General features: G+C 51.9%; 1 protein-coding gene across 1 annotated transcript; it reads right to left on the bottom strand.

Annotated features, from left to right (window-relative positions):
* Positions 1–3,277: 3,277 nt before the first annotated feature.
* Positions 3,278–25,542, bottom strand: ETV5 (ETS variant transcription factor 5). Its single transcript, XM_034781702.1, has 8 exons — positions 25,364–25,542; positions 24,148–24,435; positions 16,647–16,906; positions 13,620–13,682; positions 12,009–12,077; positions 11,534–11,703; positions 7,397–7,498; positions 3,278–5,304 (listed from the first exon to the last, which is right to left on the bottom strand). Exons 1-8 carry the CDS (start codon positions 25,525–25,527, stop codon positions 5,083–5,085), a joined length of 1,338 nt encoding a protein of 445 aa, XP_034637593.1. The 5' UTR covers positions 25,528–25,542; the 3' UTR covers positions 3,278–5,082.
* Positions 25,543–26,103: the final 561 nt, after the last annotated feature.

Here is a 26,103-nt window from a genome sequence, read left to right as displayed (position 1 = left end):
GCCGCTCTCTCAAACTGGGCATCAGATGATCAGGCCAGGGCACGTGAGCCTCTCCCCAGTACTCTAGCCTATGGCCAGCTCGAGGCCAAGTGGCCATTAAAGGAAGTAGCCAAGGCCCCTCAAGGCATCCAAGCCATGGACCCTGATGGCCCTGCTAGGGAATGTCATTTTAGTGATCTGGTTCAAATGCAAGTAAGGGCCCTTTTAGAGCTCGCCTGGGCTGAGGATTTCACACAACATCTAAGAACATAAGAATGTCCATCCTGGGTCAGACCAAAAGTCCATCTAGCCCAGTATCCTGCCTTCCGACAGTGGCCAATGCCAGGTGCCCCAGAGAGAATGAACAGAACAGGTAATCATCAAGTGATCCATCCCCTATCACCCATTCCCAGCTTCTGGCAAACAGAGACTGCCCATCCTGGCTAATAGCCACCTGAGCCTCCTCAGAGGCTATTAGCGCCTGGGGATCAGTGACACTCCTCTCTGAACCACAGAAGAAGAGATCAACTTTCCCAGAGACTCAGCTGATGAAATCACCACTTTAAAGCCAGTCCAAGGAGCAGCTCATGGACAGGGTGAGGGTATTGGACAGTTCCCTTAAGAATGTGATAAGGTTATGAACACATCATGCTCCAGGAAGGGGACTTCAATGTATCTATTGCCGGCATGAACTTTTAGGGAACTTACCTTGAAGTACAGGAGGAAATTAAATAGTCAGCCACAGGTGTTAAAGCTGGTCATGCTTCTCTGTAGAGAAAGCCAGAGGAAACCCCTTCCACTTGGCTGCATAGGAGTTTCTGTTAGGTTTCCTACAGTCCCTCATGGATCGCCTGATTTCCAAAGCTCAAGGCAGTGTGATCCCTGCCACTGGCTGCATTGGCTCTGGGTTTGGGTGGAGGAGGTCCCTTGGTTTTGAGAGAGGAAGCTTGGTGGAGATGGGTGAGGCCGAGGTGGCCGTGAGCACAGCCTGAAGGTGGACCTGGCAGTTGATCAGGCAGATTGGAGCCTTATGATTTTCTCAGTCATGTTAGGGGACCACCAGTAGCAGGGGGGAACATGGAGAGATAGTATTTGCTCCAGTCCAGTGAGGAGGTATTTCAGAGGAAGCCATGTGGCTATCTTCATCTGGAACAAGCCTGGGTCGACAAAGGGTCTTAGACATGGCAATGTCTAATTTGGAGCCACCTAGAAAATCCTAGGCACGAGACTGGGATTCACCAAGCCCGAGCAAGGCACCGAGACTCCCCACACAGTGACCAGGGAGAGAGGGACACCTATGCATAGGATCCACAAAAGCCAGCACACTGTGGGGAGCATCTTAACTAGCCAATGGCAGATGCCAATGAGAGGCATGTGTTCTAAGCCCCACCTCTCATGGAGCAAGGTGTTTAAGTCCAGGCTGCAGGGCCATCTATTTCTGCTAGCGATGCACAACCCGGGACCCTCTCCTGGTCTACACTGGGGGGGGGGAAGAGGGGGAAGGGGGAAATCGATCTAAGATATGCAACTTCGGCTACGAGAGTAGTGTAGCAGAAGTCGACATATCTTAGCTCAACTTACCTCCTGTCCTCACGGTGCAAGATCAATGGCCATGGCTCCCCCGTCGACTCCGCTTCCACCTCTCCCCCTGGTGGAGTTCCTGAGTCGAGGGGGAGTGTGTTTGGGGATTGATTTATCGTGTCTAGATGGGACACGATAAATCGATCCCCGATAGATCGATCACTATCTGCCGATCCGGTGGGTAGTGTGGATGTACCCCTGGCAATGGATGCCTTTGGCATCTAAGCCACTTCTGATGAGCATAAGTGAGGCACCTGCCTCATGTTGCACAAAACAGCTGGAGGAGGCAGCTGTGGTACCACCTCCATCCAGCAGGTGGAGCACTGCCCCAGAGCATGAGAGAGCCAGGTTCAATTCCCACTCTGCCTGAGGGAGAAAAGGTTTGAATGGGGGATCTCCCACCTCTCATGAGAGTGCTCTACCCACTGTGGGACTAGCCACAGTGGAACAGGTTCCCCCAGAGAGGGAGTCTTCCTCCCATAGCTCAGTGGTTAGAGCCTCACCTGAGAGGTGGGAAACCCACATTCAAACCCTGTCTTCCCCTTCAGGCAGAGGGGAATTGAACCTAGGTCTGCCACATCCCAGGTCAGGGCTCTAGCCATTGGGATCAGAACAAGGTCAGCACCACCCTCTCCAGCAGCCTCTGAGCACACCCACCAGATCAGGCCCCACGTGGGAGTTGGGGCTCCTCTACCTAGTGTATGTATCAGTCTGGGGCTAGGTGCCTAGAGGGAAGCAGCAGTGTGTGGGGTCAAAAACAGAAGTTTAGGCCTGAAGGGAACTTTTACAGTGAAGATTCAGGCACCAGGGGAGTTTAGGTGCCTACAGGGTTCTAGCTGGCATCAAAAAACTCAGAGCAGACTGAGCAGATTCCAGGATAAGGATAGTTACAAAGTTTTGGGGTTTAACACCCACTTCTGCAGGTCTTCGTTCAGCTCCTCTCCCTCTCAACCCAACAGGCAAAATCAAGACCGAGTTTCATCACGGTCACCATTTTCTTCTGCACCTTGAGTAACATCACTTTACCAAACTGGAAAAGGAAGCCAGAGCTAACCCTAGGAAAGAAGCCTGGGGCTATGGGGAACCCTGAATACTGCCTAGGTTGGTTAAAAAGCTCTCAGTAGTAGGACAGCATGAAAGGAATACCAATTGCTATTGAAATTCACAGAATTCCCTGCCCGTATGTCTCAGCGCATGAGCATGTGAAGAGGCATTGCAATAGCCAAGCAGGAAGGATGGCCAGAGAGCTGCACAAGCTGCTTCAGGGTCTCATTGTTGTGCATATATTTATAAGTCAAAGAAGTAGACCAGCTCAGTAGGTGCCGACACAGCCAAAGCTGGGCCACTCGTTTCCCCTCTTCCCCCTCCCGCCCCGAGTCCATCTCCTACAACATGTGAGCTGGAAGAGCATTCGAGGTATTGCCATTTCACCATCCCACGGTACTTGGTTTGTCCTCCCTATGCCCGACTACCCTGTACCCAAACACCCTCCTCCCCGTCAACCGAAGGATTTTCATAGGCCATATCAGCAAAGAGACAAAAGGCATTTCCCTGTTGGGATCATCGGCATAGCAGGACCACCCAGCGTGGTGTAGATGATGTGATCCCCACACAGAGATCTGGAGGCTAGTCGGAAAAGCCTTCCCCATGTCGTCTTTTCAAGACACAGAACGCACACCCCACATGATAGAGGAAAAGAGGCAATTTCAGCCACGAATGAACAGAAAGCAAAATCCTTTATTGTACACAGTACAGAATGTAATGCAGCTTTGCAGGAGATGCACGACCCTGCTCAAGGAAAGGTTATTTCAGATCACTCCTCAGATTAACCCTTTCTGCACTGTAGACTTTCCACCTTGAACAACAGCTAGCATCCATCCCCTCGGTGCAGGAGTGCAAGAGTGATGCCTGCATCCCACATTTCATGACTGTACAGGCCACTTTATACATCATGGGGAGAGAAATTTAGTCTACAAAGAGTTAATCCTCATACTTTCAAAAAAAGTAACGACTGTCAACAAACCCAAACCAGGTTAACTAAGAAGGAAAAAAACCCTATACAGCATTTACAACAAAAACGTATAGATAGTTGGGGAAAAATATGCATATAGGTATAGTATATAGGAGTGGTATGAGTAAGTTAGGAAGCGGTAACTGCATGAGGCCATGGGATTTAGGTGAACTGGAGTATGTTTTGTTTATGGTGAGACATCCCTGAAATCCTCCCCCATCCAGGTATTATAGCCTAATTCTTAAAAAAAGCCTCCTCTTATAAGATCAACCTAAACACACTGAAGAGGGAGGGAACTGTGACATGGAAATTAAGCGGAGAGTTCTGTTATTTGTATGTTTCACCCAGTCTCAAATCCCAGGAGTGCGATGGAGGGTTAAAATTTGAGCAGTGACATGGAGAGGAATAGGTAGTTCGGGAGGACCACAGCAGCCGTGCCACAGGGTCACGGCTTGGAGAGTTAACCCAGTGGGATATGCATGGATTATATACATATAATTCCCAGAGCGCGGGAGCTGCGCACAGGGGACCCAAACAGCAGGGCCCTGCTGTCTTGCAGAACATTCCAAACGTATAGTGCGCAGGTGTTCTGTACGGTATCCGATGCGGAGAGCGCAAAGAAGACGCTAATGGGCGTGGCTGGTGGCGAAGCTGCCACGCAGGGTGCAGTGTCCTCAGAGCATTGGCACTGCTGCGGGGAGGGGAACCAGCAGGCTTGCAAAGAGCAGCTTCGCCTTAAAATACAAAAGACTACAAAATTGGTTTATAAACTTTTCCCCAACACGTGGGAAAAAACCCTGCCACAACCCCCCTTCCCCTGCAATTAAAGCCATCCCCCCCAAGCATCAAACAGGGAGGAAGTGATGGACTCCACAGGAGAGCAGAAACCTGGTTCCAGAGAACCGGATCAGGAGTTAGGGGAGCTGTCCGGTGGGGTTTGTTTTTGTTTAGAGAGAAAACGGAGGTTTCCTCAGGTCCGATTGGGGTGCTATGCATTTGAAACCACCCAGAGTGCTGTCCCACTCCCAGGAGGCCAAGCACCACACTTTAAGCCTAAACCAGACTAGCTCAGATCGCCTCCCACCCCGCAAATCCATTGTCTGTGCAAAACAAAGCCCTTTCCAACACACAAGGCAGCTACAAGTATTGTGATTGATGCAAAGCAGATTGTCAGGATGGTGTGCTGTACAGTCACACTGTCTAGGCAAGTTCCAGGGGGACCATTGGGCACAATGGCCACACCTCACACACATGTCCACAGCAGTGTGGCCTGGAACAAAGACTTCAAGTTAACCCTCTCCCCGAAAAACTCTTCATGGTTGCAGCCTTTGGCAGATCTACTCCTAGTCCTTAAGCTATCAGATTCGGTCTTCAGCGGGGCCACTGAATGTACATTTTAGGCTCCACCAATCATGGTTAGAGAGTTCAGTTTTACGAAGAGCAAACATTCTTTACAAAACCACTGCCTTTATTTGCCCCAGCTTGACTTTCTAGCGCTAGCCTGCAGCAAGTCAGTAAGCAAAGCCCTCCGCATAGGGAAGGTTGCTGCAGTGATCCATCTCCAGGAGGTAAGCGGGGTTGTCTTCGAAATGTGTCAGAGGCAAGGTATCATCTTCAGTCACATGGCAGTCAGGCTCGGCTTTCAAGAACGGGCGCTGATTGTCCGGGTAGGCCATGGAGAAGAGGGCATCAGGGTCACAGACAAATTTATAGACGTACCGCTCGCCAGCCACCTAAAAGCAGAGACAAACGCCTGTGTTAGGAGAATTGGGAGTCTCCAGCACACTCCAAAACATTTGGCTCCTTCTACTTGTAAAGACAGTTTGTGCAACACTTCACAAACCCCATCCATAATAGGAGGAACAATGCAGAGCTAGGAGCCAAAGGCACAAAACTCAAACTGATGGGTCATCTCTGTGGGCTGTCAAATGCCTGTATGGATAGGGGTGCAACGGATAGAAAGAGATTGTGGAGGGGGGATTGTGTATGTGTTGGCTGATATTTTTCAAGAGACATCTAGGGAATTTGGACATGCATCTTCCATTACATTTGAATGGAAGATGTGCCTAAATCCCCTAGGCAGCATTCAGAGAGGTAGACAGCGGTGTCTTTAAGGGATCTGAACTTGGACCACTGCTGTTCAACATATTCGTAAGTGAAGTGGCAAAATTTTTAGACAATGAAAAATTACTCAAAATAGTTTAGTCCAAAGCAGATTGTAAAGAGTTACCAAGAGATCTCACAAAACTGGGTGACTGGGCAAGAAAATAGATTAAATTTAGTGTTGATAAATGCAAAGTAATGCACATTGGAAAACAATCCCAAGTATCCATACAAAATGAGAAGAGATTAAAGAGATAGACTTTTCATCTTGGAAAAGAGATGACTAAGGGGAGGAGTATGCTAGAGGTCTATAAAATCATGGTGTGGAGAAAAAGTGTTATTTACCCCTTCGCATAACACAAGAACCAGTGGTCACCCAAAGAAATTAATAGGCAGCAGGCTTAAAAACAAACAAAACAAAGTATTTCTTCACACAATGCACAGTCAACCCGTGGAACTCATTGCCAGGGGACGCTGTGAAGGCCAAAAATGTAACTGGATTCAAAAAAGAATTGGATAACTTGATGGAGGATAAGTCCCTCAATGGCTATTAGTCAAGATGGTCAGGGATGCAACCCCATGCTCTGGGACTGATCACTCGATAATTCCCTGTTCTGTTCATTCCCTCTGAAGCATGTAGCATTGGCCACTGTCAGAAGACAGGATACTGGGCTAGATGGGCCATTAGTATGTATTAGTACGGCCATTAGTATGGCTGTTATGTTCTTAGAATCTCAGCTGCCACACGTGGCTCAGGACACATTGATGTGGATTAGAATGGGATGTCTCAGTTCTTCCATTAGGGGGCAGAATTTGAACGAAGCCCTTAACTGAGCACTCATCCGTACAGTATTAGAAGTTAAAAAGGTACAATTTGCATAAGGGCTGGAGGATTCATTCACAAGGCCCCTGACTACAGGGTATGCTCACGTTCCCAGCACTGCTGTTTGGATTGGGATATTTATTGTCATTTATTAAGGCAAACTTTGCTCCTCTCCCAGTGAAAAGCAGCACAACACTCCTGAGGGCTTTTCATTGAAGCTACTGTAAAAGACTGCCTCCATAGGGCTAAACGAGCCCCTCCAGTTCCAAAGTGCTTTATCTGATAGTTTATTAGAGTATAGCGGAGAGGGCTAGTCTGTAGACTGTCTCCATCTAGCTTGAAATAGATTGGGGTGAAAGCAGAATAGTCAACAAGCCACAATCCCCTAGCACGGACGCAGCTATACCGGTATAAACGTGCCTGTAACAGCTCAGTGTAGGTTTAGGCACACCAGCAGTCATGCTAGGGTTGTCATTATTTCAGTATGACAGCCTAACAGAACAATTAACGCTTCGCTGCTTTGCATTCCATTTCCATAGGGCTGCATCTTTACAGTTCACCCATGAGATGCTAAAAAATTAAATTGGTGCTGCAGTCTCTCCCCTAACAGCTCCTGCCCCAAACCAGGTTACATCATGGTTTTCCATTGCCTTAGTTTGGTGGAGTCATTTCCCTCTTCCAAGTGTCTGTCCCCAGAGTGACAGAAGCCATGGGACCTGGCTCTCGCTCCTGAAAGGTTCTGCAGCCACTCAGCAATCCGACTAGCTGTGGGCACTCCACATGCTGTTCTCTGCTGCCGTTAGTCCCTGCCCCTACACCCAGAGGGGCTGTTCCCATGCACCAGCCCTCAACCCTCAGACATCTGGTCTGCCATTGACAGGCAGCGGTGACCTACTTGCCTTCTGCATGATGCCCTTTTCATAGTAGTAGCGCAAAGAACGGCTGAGCTTGTCGTAGTTCATGGCTGGTCGGTTCTTCTGGATTCCCCAGCGTCGAGCTACCTGAGGGGAGAGAAGACAGGCATGAAGACCCAGGGGCAGCTCTGATGGGTTTGCCAAAGGTTAGTGCTACTGAGAGAGGTCCCCAAGAGCTTTGGTGACCAGAGTCCTCCAACAGGTATAGACCCAGGCACAGTTGGCACCTGCATGTACCATTCAGTTCTTGCGCTAGCCAAGGTGGTGGCTTGTTATGTGCTCACATGTCTATGAGAAATTGGGCCTAAACCAGCAACTGCTCATACATCACAGAGCAGCCAAACGACGGCCTCTGGACTCAACTCTGCGTCCCGGCTCTGTGTCCCATTATCAACCCCCTGAGTCACTTGGGGCCTCAGAATTTAGTAGGCTAGCTGAGCAATCACTTCTACCCAACCCCTGGGTTATCGACCACTAGCCATTAGCACACGGCAGCTAAGCTCTGTGGTTTTGGTTGCAGTCAATAAGGAATTACTAGAATGGTCACCTCAGAAACCTGAGAGAGGCAGCCACAGGCAGGAGCTGCTAATGGGCTGCAAGAGAACCCCATCATTTCTAAGCAGATTCCGGAGTAGCCTGAAGAGGTTTACTCATTTCCGTTCCCTTCGGGAGCGGGAATCTGATGACATGAGGCTGCTGCCAACCAATCCGCCCCCTCCCCAGGGATTTCTGGAATGGACAATAAGCCACGCGGCACCATTATCCACTTGGAGATAGATTAATGGGATTTCCTGACACTAAGTGCACTAAGCCAAACCCTGTCCACCTGAGGCATTGTAACAGAGGGGAAATGCACGCAGAGGCCTGAGGCGGCAACCCGAGCTGAAAACAGAGCAGTTCAAATGGCAGCACTGACTGGCAGAGCAGGTAAATCCCCCTGGCCAATGTTCAGGTTGGGGGAAACCCTTTTCTGTTCACCAGGTGAGTTGCAGAGGTGTGAGAAACTGGCCCAAGGACCTCTAGTTACAGCAGCGAAGTGGCTAGCAGGTGGGGGAGCTGTTCTCTTCAGCTGTTTAAAAATCAGGGCAAAGGTATACCTGGCCTAGCTAATCAGAGAGGCACCTGGGTTTAGCCTCCCAAGCCACACCTGTGGAACGTAACATCTCTCTCGATCCCTTTCCTTGCTCCAAGCCTAAGAGGAAATGGTGATCCCTCTTCCATAAGGTTCAGTGATTTGGTCTCTATTCATGGCTCGTGGAAGGGAATGGACACAGATTGCAGAGCCAGCTCCTGCTAACACAGACACTCAGTCTGTTTAACAAGGGGCAGCAGAACAGCAATGACTTATTTGCTAGAAATCTAAGCACTTCAAAGCAAAGATGCGACCTCTGGAGGGAAAAGGAAGCCCGGCTATCACTCCACCCCCCACCAGCCTTTCCTCAGTGAAAGCTGTAAGGTGCTACAGCACTGTAGGCAGGACAGCACCCCCCCACTCCTTCCCCACAGCCCAGCTCTGGAAGTGCCTCCAGAGCACGCTATCTGTTCAGTCACAGCCTCTTCCTGCCATCACTTCCATATGCAACAAGAGAGTGTTTGTACACGCAGGGCTTCCAAGCAGCCCGGTAGCTATGGTTACGTAATCGTCTTCCAGCACCAAGGCTCCGCTAATGGAGGGGGCCACAGAAGAGCTCTGTCTGTCTCACCGCTGCATGACTCTGTGCGCTGGTGAGCCCCGCGAGGCCTACTCACGGCTAGCCAGGCCCTGGCTGGGGACGGCTCCAGGAGCGTGCGGGCTAGTTAGCACTTTGACAGAAGAGAGCTTGGCTTCCCTGCCTAGCTTGCTCTTGGCTGGAGGAGATTACATGACTCCTGTCCTATCTCCTCCACAAAGGAGAGGCAGCAGCATCCCAGGGACCACGGCTCCTTGCGCTCCAGTGGGTTTTTGCCACATGTTCCACCTCCCCACTTGCATCCCCCCCTTAACTCCATCCTCCCCCCTCAAAGGCAATAAAAGCAGACTCATGGCAAAAGCATTTACAGACTGAAGAGCCGCCTGTCAGCGTTCAGAGGGTGCTCAACTGGAAGACAATCAAAGCCACTTGATTAGGGAGCCTGCCAAAAAAGCCGTTTGAAAACCACAATTTCCATGCACGGCGCAATAGAGATTATGGATCATTACCCAGAGTGCACTGCTCAGCGATGCAGCTGGTTTCAATTACTTAAACTGCTTCTTCCTCTGCGTCACCCTGCAAACGTGCCCCAATGCTCCTCACAGAGGGCGATCCAAGAACCCAAGAAGGCACTGGGCATCACCAGGGCAGAGCCGACAGCTACATTGGAAACCTTATGGACCCTGCTAGATGTCCAATGCACCCGGCAAGTGCTGGGCCAGCCCAAGGCCACGTGGGCAGGGAAGGCAACATGCTAGAGTGAAAGGGAAGGAATGATTCTCACGGAGTGCCCGGGAAGAGCGCATGAACTGGCTGCTACAGCATAGGAGATAATGACAAGCACCCAGGGCTTCTGGTTGGCAGATTGCTTGCTACCAATCTGGGGCTCTGGCATAGCAGGACGCATGGAGACCTGGGCTTGTGCCATCTGTTCAACATGTTCCCCTTTGGCTGTGTTACAGGCGGGAGAAGATCCGACAACAAGCTGTGACACAGGGCCCTACCCAGGGTCACCAAGCAATGGGATCCTGTGGGTGAAAGACAAATGAACAGGGGCTGCGGAGGAGGCAGTCTGGTTTCCACAAGAGGGAACGCTCTTCCGAAGGCAATGTGTGCGTCTCAGCCCTGGGCAAAGCACCATCACTGCCGGTGGGAATATGGGCCCCTAAGCAGAGGGACCTGAGCAGGGTATGGCTTACACTGGCATCACAGCAGTAACCCCTCATTACACCTTTGTGCTTTGCAGTCGAAACGGCCCTATTTTGGGTTCCCAGCTGTTTTGGGGCAGGAGGGACATATTTCCACATGACAGTTCTGCTTTTCGGTGTCTGCTGAGATGGGAATTGGGGCTGGAAGTTGCAGGTTAATTGCTCCAGTTGCCAATGGAGACAGCATTGCTGGCTTTTACATCTTGAAGACCACTCAAAAGCAGACTGAATGTAAAATAAAAGCTACAGACTACACTGCTGGCAGGACTTGCATGTGTCATGGCCACTACACCTGCGATTGCCTGTAGTGCCCTGCTGCGGAATCATGCCCTTGCTCCAGAATCTACATGTCCATTTGAAAACCATTCTAGCCCTTGGAGCAGCAAAACAGCCCCAAGTAAGCAAACAGAAAACACACTCCCTTCACCCACAGGAAGGGAGCATAGCAGAGGCAGCTCTGAGAGATGGGAACTGCTCCTCAACCCTCACTATGCTGTATGTTGACTCTGAAACCTAGTGATGACAGTCTAAATATCAACATTAACTATCTCACTGCTGGATGTTTCCACTACAGTGATTGAGACCCCAGCATCAACCATAAATCTACCTCCATATTCATGCCCAAGCTCCAGCACTCACCCCATCTGTACCCTCTGCATTTCCAGTGTGAGGCAGACTGCATGGCCAGCCCAGTACTGACTCTACAAACGGAGAGCTTAGCGCCCCTGTCCTAGGGGAGCCAGAGTCTCAGACCTCCTCCAGCATTGGGCAAGAGCCAGACTTCCCCACCACTGCCCAAGCATATACCAAGAAGGCTACATTTGCTCCATCCCAAGGCTCTGTCTGCCTCATCCAGCCTCCCTCAAGAGGCTGCAAAGCCACTGTACACAGCCCCTGCTCACAATGCCCATGGGTCTCCCCTCTGGAGATCCAGAGCACACTCCATGTCCCCAGCAAAGATGTTCCCTATCCCACCCCCACCCCCGTCCCACCTGCCATTTAGGGAGCAAGATGGGTGGAAAGGAGAGAGCCCTGATCAGCCTGAGGCTCCAAGCTAGTCATTCGTTTCCAGTAAAGTATTAAACCCCATTAGACTCAATCCTTCCCCCGCTGTTCCCCCCCCCCTCACTGCACCAGGCAATGCCCAGAGCGCTCAGGGGGAAGCGAGTTGGGAACAGAGGCCTTTGTTTCTGGGTTGTAACCAAGCCAGCAGCTACTGGCAAGTCCCGTGTCCGGTTCTGTACCTCTTCGGGCTCGATCAGCTTGAACTCCATGCCCCGGCCTGTCCAGGCAATGAAATGGGCATTGGCCGGGTCATCCAGGAGTGTGACCAGGAACTGCCAGAGCTGTAGTGACCCTCGTCTCTGGTATGGAGGCCCCTCCCGATACATGGTGGGCTCCTGCTTCACTTTCCCTGTGTGGGAGGAGAGACGTGTTAGATCACCTGCTCCCAACACCACATGCTCGCTGCTGACCTGCTGTCTCCTGCACTTGGAGCCAGCCTGGCTGGTCTCTAGCCCTAGAACAAGACTGCCCGAGGATGTCACCATGCCATGGTGAGAGAGTGGGGCCTGGCTACAGAACCCAGCTCTGGCATCCTTTTGCCACTGGCTTGGGTTTCTTACCCTGTTTTTGTCAGAAGAGCCGGCCATGGGAATTCTATGAGGCAGCTCCATGCCTGCCCCCCCCCACCCTGCCGCATTACAGCCAGTGTCTTACCTTCCAGCCTCTCCGGCACCACGCAGGTGTCATCAAAGTACAAACGGGCATCTTTTTCATAGGAAAATCCTAGGAGGAAAGCATGGCCATTAGCTCCGCAGTCCAGACCTGAGAGGCGACCTATGCTGAACCATGCATGCTATAGGTGCAGAGGTGTGATTAGCTGATCGTGCCATTGAACCAACCAAACCCCAGATCAGAAATCTGCTGGACATCTGCTAGCTACCCCCTTTGCTTACAGAGCGCTGTGGCTTTATTTGAGGCCCATCTTACGCAGTTTCTTTGAAAACTGAAATTTGTCTGGTATGAATCCAGATCTCCACATTCTAGCAGAATGTTTCCCCACCATCCTACCGGGACAGGCAGCCAGTGGCATTAATAAACGCTGACTGTCTATCAGCCAGCTCAGCAAAACAAACACACTAAAAAGGCTTTCAGGAGACCATTGAGAATGCACGAAAGACCCAGCTGAGACCAGTGAAATCCCAGCTGCTACAGCGCCATAGCCACAAACACGGCCTTGGTTGGATTCCAGGCTACAAACCAAGCAGGACCTTTGTGCCGGGGTTAGCAAAGGCACTACAGGAGAGTTAGAACCTGTAAAAAAAACATATTCCTGACTGCACAAACTCATTCATACCTGCCTTTTGGATGGACTTCTCTAATGCTCAGGCCCAAACCCTACTGGTCTATGGGCAGATTTGGAGCATGGATTGGTTTCCTCCCCTTCACCTTGAGGCCAGGCATGAAGCTAACAGCTTTAGAAAGTCAGCACATTTCACTTGCAAGAAGCACATCCGAGCACAGTCCCTTTTCTGGGCTAAATGGTACATCGGCTCACTCGGCCTGGCCCTCAGAATGTTAGATTCTATTTGCTGGCAGAAAACCTGTCTATACTAGTTCAGTGAGCAAGCTGAAAGCCACTCCGCTGGCCAAATACCGTTCGGATTTCTCCTCTTCCCCACCCCATATAGCTCCAGTAACTGAAAACCCTCTTACTGTCTCTATCAGGCATGTTATCCCAGACTAAAGGGTACAGGCAAGTATGCGGCCGACAAGATGTGTGGCTGAGCAAGGCAGCGTGGTTTCCCCTTGCTCTCTCACACAGCTGGGATGGTCTGTTAGCTCAGGTGAAGTGTCAGTTGAAATGGAGACGCACTATTATTAGCAGCTGCATCAGGCACAGCCGCCCGTACCACCGTTTAATACACCCAAGAGCGAGGCAGGAAGGAAGAACTCATGCTGCGGTAAATGGGAGTCTCAACAGTCGTACGGAAGGATACAGAGTGTCTGGTAAGGGGCAGATTGGATCTCTAAATCAGCAGTGATGCTGGTTTGCTATTCCACCTGCTTTCACAGTGGTGCTGGACTCACCCCAGTACAGAAAGGAAGCTACAGATGGGTGGGTACCTGAACCAGGGAAGTTCCTAGGCCTCTCCCGTTCTAAAGCAGTGGTGGTTCTGTTACTGAAGTAGCATTGTCAAGGGACACTTCTCAGGGTTCTTTGCGTCAGCAGCCTCCACAACCTTCTGCCCCAATCACTGACATGCAACTGTGCACCCATGACCATCCCCGCAGTGCTAAGTCTGGTGTACACACGTGCACACTTACCCTCCTGGCCCGTGGGGAAGTAGCCCCCTCCTCTCATGTATGACGACTGGCAGGTAGGCACTTCTGCAATCAAAACAACAGCAGAGTTAAGCCTGCACTGAACCAGGCAGCGCTACACCCTAGCCACATAGCACAGCAGAAGCAGCGTGCTGAGATATTCCTGGGGGGTATGGGGGGCAGCAGTGCGGGGTTGTTACATAGTCGCTTTGCGCGTGGTCAACAGGTGCAATGGCTTAGCACTTCTGCCTGCTGGGTGGGGTCAGTGTCACCCCGTCACAGGCTGGAGTGTCCTTCCGGGGCCCTAGCGGTGCTCCTCGGCACTCTGCATGCCTCCCACCCGGGATTGGCAGCGCCATGCGAGCAGGAAACCCCACGATATCATGCAGCCCTACAAGCTATTTTATTGTGGTGACATATGATAGGACGCACCCTGTCTTCCCGGCACACTATGGCAGGGCCTGTCCCTACCACCCCCACTCAGGGCAGAAGCAACAGAGGGGGGGGTCCTCCAGGCCTGCCTAGAGAGGCCTCCCAGAAGTAGCCAGAGCTCAGCTGGGACCAGAGGGACGGGGGTTCCTCTCTGGCCACAGGAGCTCAAGGGGCAGCCAGGGTTTGATCCTGGCTGCACTTGCTTAAGCTGGGAAAGAGAGGCACCCTGGGAACATCAACCCCAAGCTAAGGGAGGAGGCTAAAGGGTCCAGGTGGGAAGAGGCCCAGGGAAGCAGCAGCAATGAATAGTGGCTGCTGGGACCCTTGGCTGGCACCCAGAGCAGTGGGGGTGCCATGTTCCGCCCCTCCCCAGGGAAGCGGTGTCAAACCGAAGATGGGGACAAGGCTCGTTTGGCAGCCCAACCTGAGGGCTGAGTTTAAAGGGCCCAGAGCCGGGGCTGAAGACCGAGGTGAGGGCAGACAGACAGTTTTGCTGGACTTTTGCTACCCTGGAAGGGTTTGTTTTGATTGTGTGACCAGCCAGAGGCTGAACCGCTGAAGACCCGCCAGGTGAGAGCAACAACCTACATGGGGCCCTGGGGTCAGGAAGAGGGCTGCAGTACTGCACACAGCAGCAAGAGGTGCTCAAGAGGCGAGAGCTCTGCACATAAGATTTCAGGGACTGCTCGAAAGATTGATCATTCTACTCAATGTTCGCTTTGACCTGAAGACTTCTCTGAAAAAAGAACTCCCCCTCATCTAGGAAATTAGAAGCCTCCAGGCCAGCTCATAGCTCTGAACTATTCCTAGCCCACGTGACTATTTACCCCCCTCAGATTCAACGTGAAAGATAAAGCCGAGACTAAACTGAGGTGTCCTGAATTTGTTGGCATGAATAGGATACTGCAACTGGAGGTACAGCATATTTATCCTGGAGGTCTTATAAACCAGCTCTTCTCTCCTCTTCCTACAGGGGACAGCCCCCTTCTCATTCACTCCCATCTCTTTGCAATGGCATGCGGTCTCAAAATGAGTAGGAAGAGGTTATCAGCACAAAGTACAGGCTCCTTCCTGGTTTGGAAAAGGCAATCCAAATTGACTTGCAAAGGCGATTTGGAGACACTCAATAGGGAAAGGTCTGTTTCAACAATCCACGTTAATAGATGGTCTTAAAAGAGAACAAGCCCAATATTTCGTCTTCTCCCAAATAGCTCAAGCAACACGAGAAGGGAGGAAAATTGAAGATAAACAAGAGTCCTTCAAAAAATTTAGATCCCTTCCCCCCCCACATCTGCTCCAGTTTGTTGCTGACGACTGCATCCAATCCTGCCTTTGAGAGGTCACCGTATTTTTAGGCCTAAGGCGATTAGAGGATTTTCTGTTGTGTAGCTAGGCCCTGCACGGTCAGCAGCCAGCAGAAATCACACTATGGGTCAACAGAGTCTGCTACCTGGGGCCAAGGGGAAAGCTTAGCCCGAGCCCACATAACTCTGTGTGCTCAGATAACCTTTGCCCCTGTGAGCTAAGGGAAGGAGGGGAGGACGCGGTGTTTCTGCACACAGGTCTGCAGTGCAGTTGAGCAGGACCGCTGTGCAGATTACTGGTGCTTAGATACAGCAACATCTGTTGAGTTCCTGATGCTTGTTCTTTATACAAAAAAAAAAAAAAAAAAAAAAAAAGTAATCTGACATTCTAACTCGGTTAGACATTAGCTCGGAGGCAGCGTGTGGGGCGCGGTTTCCCACACCCGCAGTGGGAAGCGCTGAGGTCACACAGGTCACCGCTTTAATGCAACATTATCAAGACACCTTCGAGGAAGTTGCCAGCTAAACCTCAGCAGAGGCAGGTGGGCCAACTGCAGCTCCGTTCCTCTCCTAGCGTGGCAGAGCTAGTGGTACTTTGCAGCACCCCAGCGCTGGCTGAGAGATGGGGAGAGATACAGCTTGGCTCTAGCCTGGAGTGTGTGAATCAGCTGGAACTCGCTGCATCAACCTGCTCTCCACCCCAGCCATTCGGGGAAGGACTCCAGCCACGCAGACGGCTTGCGAACAGGGTGCTAGGTTACGGGCAGAAGGCGCTTCCTTCCACAGGGCCTCAGCAAAGCCTGGGCACTGACCTACTGCCAGCAGGGGTTCTTTGGAGGCATTTTGTAGGCATGAGAAAACCAACAGGCTGCTGTATATAAACACTGCTGTTCCCTTCCCCATCGGTCCCTCGCTGTGCTTGGAAATCACCCAGCGAACTGAGAAAGCATAGCAGCGCCTGCTCCAGCTTAGGGCATGAACCAATATGCTGTTCGGCTTCAAAAGAGCCATGGGGAGTGACTTCTCCACGCTCCCCCTGACAGCATTCTGAAGCTGCTGCAGTGCCTGCACTCCACCCTAGGGAGCAGCTTCCCTTTCCGAGACGCTGCACTCCCTACAGACTCTGGCTGAGGTCCGCAAGTTCCAAATGGGGTCTATTCCTCAGACGAGGGTGCTCAACAGCCTTCGTGAAGCCCTGGGGCCCAGGTCCTGCGCACGAGGAACACTACAGCAAAGGCACCAAGGCGCGGTCCTGGCTAAACCTTTCAGTGGCATCTCCAACTCCCATACAAACCTGAGTCAATGCAGTAATCCCTGGGCTCCTGCTTAATGCCCATTGGAGACTGGTATCCATGCCTTGGAGGCCCTGGAATGCCCGGGACACCGTGCTCATAGAGGGGATCATGGTACTCTTGTTTGAATCCCTGAGGAGGGTGCGGAGCGGCTGGGACTATAGGCTCGGACATCTGCCTGTGGTAGACTGGGCGACTGTCTCCAGGAAGGCCTGGCGGAGGAGGGAAAGGATGGCAGGGCTCAGACAGCTGTCTCTGAAACCTTTGGGGTGGGGTGGGGGGAGAAAGAGAGAGAGAGAGAGAGGTTACTGTACGGTGTGAAACCATCCATTCCCAGCTCTGCCAAACAGGCAGCCCACAAGAACTCACGCCCATTACCCTGACAAAAGTAGAATACCTAGCCCTGTTTTCCCCACTGCTAGCCGCTACTGGCAATGCCCAGGGACCCCACCAAAGACGTTCATTAACTAGAGATTACAGGTGTCAAATGCACTTGCCCTCTGAAACAGAGGCTGAACTGCAATTCTGAGCTAACTAGCTGCAGCCTTAGGTTTCTGAGCAATGCTCAGAGACCGAGACTGGATTGGTCCCACTCCCACCCTGGGAGCCAATATGGAACCACTGTGGAATGGATGGAGAGGGCATTTATAGGTAGGGCTCAGGTGCATTCATGTACCCCAATTGCCTCTCAAGCCATTCACGGGCAGGAACCAGCTCCTACCAGGTAGCTGCACAGAGACTCTATAGCAGAGAATTATGGAGTTTGAGAACTAGGTCAGATGGGAGGTTTCCCATGTGGCTGGGACCATGCTGCTGCTGCTGCCAGTCAGGGCTGGGCCAAGGGCCTGGTTTGGTCTTTTAAAGAGAGGTGAGGGACAGCTTGTAACCCTGCTTCTCTGCAGTTATGACAGGATTTTCAGTCCTGGGCTTCTTACTCCCCAGGGAGAGACAGATAGAGCCCCCGAGCTCTAAGGTTTTTGGTCTCTACAGGCAGCCATATTGCATTGGGGGGGAAAACTATGTCTTGATCCCCCCAAAGGCTCTAGCTACCACACATGGACCCTTCCAGCCAGTGGGAAGCAAAGACAGTCCAAAGAAAGCAAGCCCATCACCTCCACAGAATGACCCAAAGCCAGGGGACATGGTAACAGAGGGGAGAGGAGGGCCAGGCCCTTGTAAGCGCCGAGGGGAGAGACACCTGCTGGCAGCTGTAAGTGGGCCAGCTCACAGCAGTGACTCGCATTCAGCCAGCCTTTTACTTGGGGACCTGGGGCACATGAAAGGAGAAGTGGGATGTTAGAGCCCCGATGATCCTGCGACACCAAACATGCGGAGAAGGGCCTTGTGGAATTGAAGCAGCATTGTGGGAAAGACGCTGGCAGGGCTACAGCCTTCGTAGAGTTCAAAACACCATCTTGGGGAAGAGTCTCCCATGGCACCGCAGTACCATCTTCTCCTTGGAGGACAGGGTAGATGGTGAGCCAGGAGCTCCCTCGTTGAGAGCACCACAGTCACCTCCACCTGGAAAGTGGCTTTCCACACACAAAGTTAGCTCATCACAGGAGCAACGTGGCTCAAACCGAACTAGCAACATTCTTGGGACCGCCATGCTCTCCCACAATGCAGATGGCTTTTTAAATGGAGTGCAGTTAGGCTACCAAGTCCTACGTGTACTTTATGATCAGGGTCTCTGTAGTCCCTTGTCAACCCCACTCAAGACAAAACCAGCAGCCATGTGGGCCCAGATAGATTTAGCCCATGGCAGACTCAGACAGGTGAAGGCAGCATTCAAGCAGTTTTTGTGCAGACCAAGTCAAGAGATGCTCATGAGAGGTGGGGCGGGCCCAGCCCGGACAAACCTGTTTCACTCCCTCCAACATCCGGCCCGGCTCCCAAGTGCTCCACTCCCCAGGCACAACCTGGTACCTGGGTAGCTCATCAAAAACGCTGGTGATGGAATCAGGAGATGTAACCTGTGCCACACTGCCCTGGATTAGCCAGTCATCCAAGTAGGGGAACACACACACTCTCAGCCAGCGCAGCTTGGCTTTAGGCCCCTCCCTACACCTGCCTCCTGTGCTGCTATGGGAGCTATCACCAGGCTACATCCAGATGAGGGTAGGGGAATGACATGTCACTGCCCTCCCCTGCCTCTCAGGGACGTTTACCATCTTCATGGGTGGGGCATTTGGAGCAAATCCATTCAGCCCCTCCCGGCAGGCCATCACTCCTAGCTCCTTGGTCAAGAGCCCGCTAGCCAGCTATTGGTAAACAAGGCCGCCTGCATCAAGGAAATTCACACAGACGTGGCTATGGCAAGGTCTAGGCCCCAGAAGACGGGCCCACTTGACCATGACCTTACAACATCTCTTTTCATACGAGGAGCTCGGGTTGTTTAGCCTGACCAAACGACGGCTGAGGGGGGATATGATTGCTCTCTTTAAATATATCAGAGGGATAAATACCAGGGAGGAAGAGGAATTATTCCAGCTCAGTACTAATGTGGACATGAGAACGAATGGATATAAACTGGCCGTGGGGAAGTTTAGGCTTGAAATTAGACGAAGGTTTCTGACCGTCAGAGGGGTGAAATATTGGAACAGCCTTCCGAGGGAAACGGTGGGGGCGAAGGACCTGTCTGGTTTTAAGATTAAGCTAGATAAGTATATGGAGGGAATGGTTTAATGGGATAACATGATTTTAGTCAAAGGAACAGCGTGCCATGGCAGGTAAATAGTATAATGGCTAACGAGGGTCAGGCTAGAGAATCTTGACTACGTGCTCTGGGTTTTACTGATCGCCATATTTGGGGTCGGGAAGGAATTTTCCTCCAGGGTAGATTGGCAGAGGCCCTGGAGGTTTTTCGCCTTCCTCCGCAGCATGGGGCAGGGATCGCTGGCAGGAGGATTCTCTGCTAATTGAAGTCTCTAAGCCACAGGATTTGGGGACTTCAACAGCAGAGTCAAGGGAAAGGGCAGGGAGGGCTTTGTGGCCTGCATCATGCGGGAGGTCAGACCAGATGATCATAATGGTCCCTTCTGACCTTAAAGTCTATGAGTCTATGTGAGACGAATACCTGCCTCCCGGGAGACCAGGGAGCCCCGTTCCTACCCCTTGCTGAGGACAAGACACCATGGACAGGGGACAGAGGAGAGAAGAGCCCCAGGATGTTCTGCTCCTGCGCTGTCACACAGCTTGGACTGAGGAGCTGGCAATTACATAATGCTGAATCCATTCCAACCTGAGAAAGCCAAGTGGCCTCTAATCTGCCTCTGGGGCTGGGATTAAGCATTTAACTCTCTGGTGGGGTGTGGGCCTCTGAGCTCTCGTGGATGCTCAAGTTGGCAGAGATCAACCTGGGCCATTGCAGAACACAACCCATCTGAGGCACCTCTAGCCAAGTGACCTGCTGCTGAACCTTGTCGCACATCCTTCCTGGATCCTTAACGCTCCAGTTAAGGAAGCCACTGAAAGGTGCCCAGGCGTGTGCCAGCAGCAGGCACAAGTTACGATTTGCAGTACCCGGGCAGGGGGTATGCCGGGGAACCCCCAGCCGGTGCCTGCAGGGGAGGAGATCAGGATGTGAAAGGCATCCGCCCCTATTTGTAATGCTCCAGAGGCTGAGTGCTGTGACTTGGGAGAGATGTGAACAGGAGCCCAGCCCAGCCCCCACCCACAATTTGCTGCTCAACATCTCAGCACCTTGAAAGGCGATCTCTACCAATCAATTCCTTTCCCAAGCACCAAGGCCCCTGGGACCTTTGTAACTGGATCCTTTGCAGCTGACGGGCCTGGATTACTCCACTTCCGATGGATGCCCCTCTAACCTTTCAGCCTGAAACTCTAGCACTGTGGTGGTATGGCCTCTGCAGGAAGAGGCACTTCCGGATGGGCGCGAGCCAGTAGCCGAAGCATAGCTTTCAGGTCGTCTGGAGCTCGCAGCCCTGGGGGCTGCAAGGCAACCTCAGATGCTAGTGCCATTCACTAGGGCTTTTTTGGAGATGGTGGCGGGGGGGGGGGAAAGCGAGGGGAGAAAGATGAGAGCAGAGATATCCAGGGAGGTGGGCTCAGCTTTTGAAACCCAGTGTTGACTTGTGTTCCTATGGTTTCCACTTGTGCAGATTAGGGAAGCATTTCACATCTCATCCTGCTTAAAATAAAGCGTGGCCAACTTTGTGCACTGACCTTCATTTGACTATAGCCCCCGCCTGCCCTGCCTGTTCCTCTGTGGGATCGATCCACATCCCGCAGTGGAGACCGAAAACGAAGCGCCCGTTTACAGAGGCAGAAATAGGGAAACCTGACAGATAAACAGGCCAGCTCAATTTGTAGCGAACCAGCCCCCCCCCGCTTTCCATTCCCCCGTAATTTCAGCAGATCCCATCTTTAAAGAATTCTCCGCCATGCACATCGTTGGCACTTCGGAGGGAATAAATCAATGGCGTGGATAACCCAGACTAAGGAATACAGATGAGGATGCAGACTTCCTGCCCCCTGAACTAGGCAAAAGCCCATCTAGGTCTTTTAAAGCAATCTACCTACCTAGGTTCTAGCAGCACCAGCTTAAGGAAAAGGACATGAACAAACAGCAAACAAACTTGAAACTAGGTTGAACCCAGATGCTTTTTTTGCACATCTTTGTCACTGCAGCCAGTCTTGTGTGTGCAGATATGTTCCACATAGCTCTATCTGGGACTTTGCTGGAATAAGATGGATACACAGCTTGGCAAGAGTCAAGCAGAGTAACTGATAAAATTCAGCATCGGGCTGAAAGGTAGAACTAAGTAGGTTGTCACGGTGCTCTCTAGCAATGGACTGAGTAGAGACAACGTGGAGCAGTGTCAGACACTCAGCAACGGGAAGGTTTACAAGCACTTGGGAGGCTATGGTTAAAATACACAGTACAATCCCAACAAACTGCAGAAGTGTGATAAAAGCAACACAATAATCCGAGATCAAGGAAGCACGACTGTCAAGTGATTTCCAGACATGAGGGAATGACTACATCAACAGATGAGCAAGAAAGTGGTACTGCAGAGGAGGGCTTCGCATTGTGATCTGCATTGCTGGAAAGTTGGGGTGAAGTGGAAAAAAAACATGTTGGGAATGTTGCCTTGTTTTGCAGAACACACAAATACTCCTAGCACGTCACCCCCAAAGCCTGGAGGACTTGAACCAGGGTGGAGGATGTTCAGCCAGGAGTTTTGGCAAGGCTGTGTGAACAGGGCGGCAGGGTGCTGGCTCCACTAGAGAATGTTCTCAAGAAGGAAGAAAGCAGCTGAGATTCTTGCAGGAAGTGACAAACGTTGCAACAAGCCCGTTTAAAAAAAAAAAAAAAATCCAGGCTCTGCAGTTTTCATATGTGCATTAAACTTCGAACACGAACAGAGAAACAGTGCAATTCACCAAAACTCATCTACTTGGCTCTGTGAAGGGAGGAGTCACGTGGCAAAAGCAGAAGGTAATTATCTGCCTTGACTCAGGCAGATTAATCCTCAGCTTGAGTCAGTACTATATTAGTGTATGGGCAGCACACTAAAAATGTTCTAAGGGAACTAGTGAATATTGAAGAAAGCAATACTATGCGAGGTTTGGAGAACAATTTCTCCTTGGTCTTAAGAGACTGGGACGTGTTCAGTCTAGGGAAGAGATGGGCAGGGGGTCAAGATATCCAAAGTGTATCTACAGATACGTGAAAGGCATGTTCTAAAGATCAGGGCCGGCTCCAGGCACCAGCCCACCAAGCTTGTGCTTGGGGCGGCACCTGGACAGGGGCAGCGCGGTGTGGTGCTTCGGCTCTGGCCGCTGGGGAGAGCGGAGCCCCAGCCAGGGCTTGCCGCCCTCCCCCCAGGGCTCCGGCTGCCCTCCCGCCTGGCGCCCTCCCCGCCCAGCTGCCAGGGAGAGCGGAGCCCCGGCCGGGGCTCGCCGCCCTCCCCCCGGCTCTCTGGCCACCAGGGAGAGCGGAGCCCCGGCAGGGCACTCCGCCCTCCTCCCAGGGCTCCAGCCGCCAGGGAGAGCGGAGCCCCAGCCGGGCACTCCGCCCTCCGCCCTCCTCCCAGGGCTCCAGCCGCCAGGGAGAGCGGAGCCCCAGCCGGGCACTCCGCCCTCCTCCCAGGGCTCTGGCTGCCCTCCCGCCTGGCCACTGGGGAGAGCGGAGCCCCAACCGGGGCTTGCTGCCCTCCCCCCAGAGCTCTGGCCACCCGGGAGAGTGGAGCCCCGGCCAGGTACTCTGCCCTCCGCCCGGGGCCCCGGCCGCCAGGGAGAGCAGAGCCCCAGCCGGGCACTCCACCGCCACGCTGGTGGGGGGAGGTGCGGCTGGAGGCTTTTTTGCCTGGGGCGGCAAAAAAGCCAGAGCCGGCACTGCTAAAGATGAGAATCAATTAATGCCATCAGTAAGTGACGACTGAAGCAATGTGGGAATGGATAGCAAACAGAACCTATCACCTCTATAAAATCAGTTCAGATCCCACCCAGGGGCTTTGTAATCCAAAGAACTGGCTGCTCCATTTCCTAAATCAAATTAGTTTAGCGGTCCCAGTCCAAGTGCGGTTTGACTAGCTTCTACAACAAAACCCACAACTGGTACTGATCGGCACATTTACTGTAGTATCAGTCTGACGAGCAAAACGGGCAGACACGCCAAACTAACAGCTCATCCCTAGAGGAAGTCATTGCAGGGGTGGGGGAGGTCAGTGCCATCACGGCTAATGCTGTGTCTCTTCTGGGAAGAGCCCAGACAGTCTCCAAGGCTGCTGACCTGCGTCTTTTCAAAAGAAAAGAGCTCAGAGAAAAATCTGCAGAGATCCAAGTAATTGGTGTAAACTACAGCAAAGGAAGTTTCCAGTATTAACATTGATCATTCAGGCAATGGAGCAGACTGCCAGAAGAGCCCTCTAGGCACAGATCTAAGACATAGCTCCCAGACAGCATTCTCTAGTGTTCTGTGAAGCCAAAGGAAGGCATTCCAGAAGCGAGCTGTTGTATTGGAGTCAGAGATAACCCTGTTTTCCCTTTGGGAGGACAAGGCAGGCCCCAGGCTCACTCTCTGTTAGGAGAGGGAAAAGGGGAGAAAGTTGCCTAATGTTCGACATTGAAATAGGCGATATACCTTGACAAGTGTGCTGTTACAAGCCAGCCACCCCAGCTTACAATAATCCTGTGGTTCCAGGACTGGAGAAGGAATGTTAGCAACTACGCCACAGGTACTGCAGCGCCCCATAGAAAACTGTATTTCCTCTGCCCAACACATGGTGTGAGACCAAGAGACAACCCATCCCTGCCAAGGTGTGTGTGTGGGGGGGGGGGGGGGGGGGGGGGGGGGCGGAGAACATGAGGACAGCAGGCTTCAGCAGTGTTATTGAGGGGAGGGAGAAGAGGCATGTGACCCCGCATGTCATGTCTGGTCAAACGAGCAAAACCAATGAGGAAAAAGCATTCAGAACACAAGACACCCGGCTTCTTGCTGTGCATGCGCCGTGTGATAAAGCAAACCTGGCTCATTACCTGTGCTCTGCTGGATACTGGTTTTCAGGCATCATCTTAGGCATGTGCATGGGCTGATGAGGTGGCCGGGGCACAGCGAACGTTTGCTGCCTTGGCTCCTGGAGAGCATGCGGGGCCGACGCCTGGGGAGCCCCCCGCAGCGCGCCTGCTGGGGCAACATGGACAGCGGCCTGCACGGACGCAGCAGGTGGAGGGTGAGGAAGCGAGGAACTCTGCTGGGCAGAGGACACGGGGGTGGCAGGCGGGGTTAATGGCTTGAACCCAGCAGGGGGCTTCCTGTCATAGGCACTGTGAACAGAAGATGGAGAGGACCACGATGTAGTGAGTACAGCATTCACGCGGCTTCACCCACTGCTCAGAACAACCCAGACTTGTTTGCATTCCTGGTTGTCAGGCAGTGACAGCACTAACACAGCCCGATCCGCTAGCAGCCCCAAGGGAATCTTTGTACTTCACAAGAGTGACAGACAGGCTGCGTCACAGGGGCCTGCTTTAACACTTGCCACACGTTTTCCTCAAAGATAATTTTAGCTTCCACTCATGAAAAGTAAGAGAATAACTTGTCATATTCCCCCCCCCCCCCCAAGTCTCTTTTCAGTGCATTTTGCAGGAGTTAGCTGTGACCTGTTTGATGGACCAACCTCTGCTAATCGATACTAGTAGTTAACATGCAGCTGAGCATCACCTAGTACTCACTAGCAGTTAGATGGCACTATGCGTTAGAGAGCCGTGTAGATTTCGTTTCCAGGGAAATGAGCATTCTGAAGGAGCCTGCACGCACAGTGCTGTCCAGGATTCCTGGAAACCTTTGGATGTCTAAACAACTGCCTTGGTGCATGTTAACATACAAGAGCCCTAAAGCAACCTCTCCCAGAAGCCAATCCTGCCCATTTGCGTATGTAGAGTTGTTTTTATGGCTTAAATCAGCAATTGCAAACAGTGCTCATGGAAACACAAGGAAGTTTGATGCTCTGTGCAGCCTGGGACTGCCCTCACTTCCATGAGCTCAGGAATTTAATCAGTAAGAAGCTAGCTCTCAAAGTGAATGCGCTTTCAAATCTCCCTTCCAACTAAGCCTGGAGGGGTTTTCATTAGCAACACAGAGGTGATAACATCCGTCTCAGATGGATTCTCCAGCATCTGGTTTCCATGCCTTCCAGTCTCCATGCCACCCCCACCTTCTGCGGTCCTGGGGATGAATCTCAGTTCTACCTACCAATAGTTGTAGAGGCACTTGTCTCCATAGTTAGCACAGAGACTCTGGTCACGGCTACAGGATGACAGCTCGGAGGAAGGGCTGTGGAGTTCCCGCTTGATCTTTGTCGGAGGTGGGGCGTGAAGTACCACTAAAATCAGAGGAGGGAAAGAAGTGATTAACATGCATCACAGCTTCTCAGTCTCCATACTTGGGACTATTGCTGCAATCCGCTAGCATGGATTTCAATGAGCGCAGGGCAATGCAGGAGAAGGAAATGGATGGATACTTACAACACTTAACTGCACGTACTAATTAGTACGTAACACAATCCTTTTTAAGAGCAGAATCTCTCTAATTTTACTCCCCTTTATGCTTAAAATCTGAAATTTCAGCCAAAGTTTTGTGACAGTAACGCAAGATCCCCACGTACTGTTCGGGAGACGGGGCTTACATTCACACACCACCTTTATCACAGAGGATACTTTGCAAGCGACCTGCTTATTGCACCACTGGAACTCAGCCTCCCCTGGACTACAGGGCAGCCAGCCAAGCAGAAACTGTGCACAGCATGTTGCCCAGTAGCAGAGGTAGGGAGTTTTGGCCAGGCACCGGGAGAGGCCCATACTTTAAAGGAGCAGGCCTTGGTATCTTAGTGGTTTCAGATAGCAGAAAGGCCTCTTAGCTGTAATCTGTTCTATCAAGGACATCAAAATCCACACCCACTTCCTATTGCCTGAGCACATCCTCGAAAGCCAGGA

This window comes from Trachemys scripta, chromosome 9 (genome assembly GCF_013100865.1).
Source record: "Trachemys scripta elegans isolate TJP31775 chromosome 9, CAS_Tse_1.0, whole genome shotgun sequence".
Lineage (NCBI taxonomy): Eukaryota > Metazoa > Chordata > Testudines > Emydidae > Trachemys > Trachemys scripta.
Note: the sequence above shows the minus strand (reverse complement) of the source record. Positions and strands in the feature narration are given on the sequence as shown.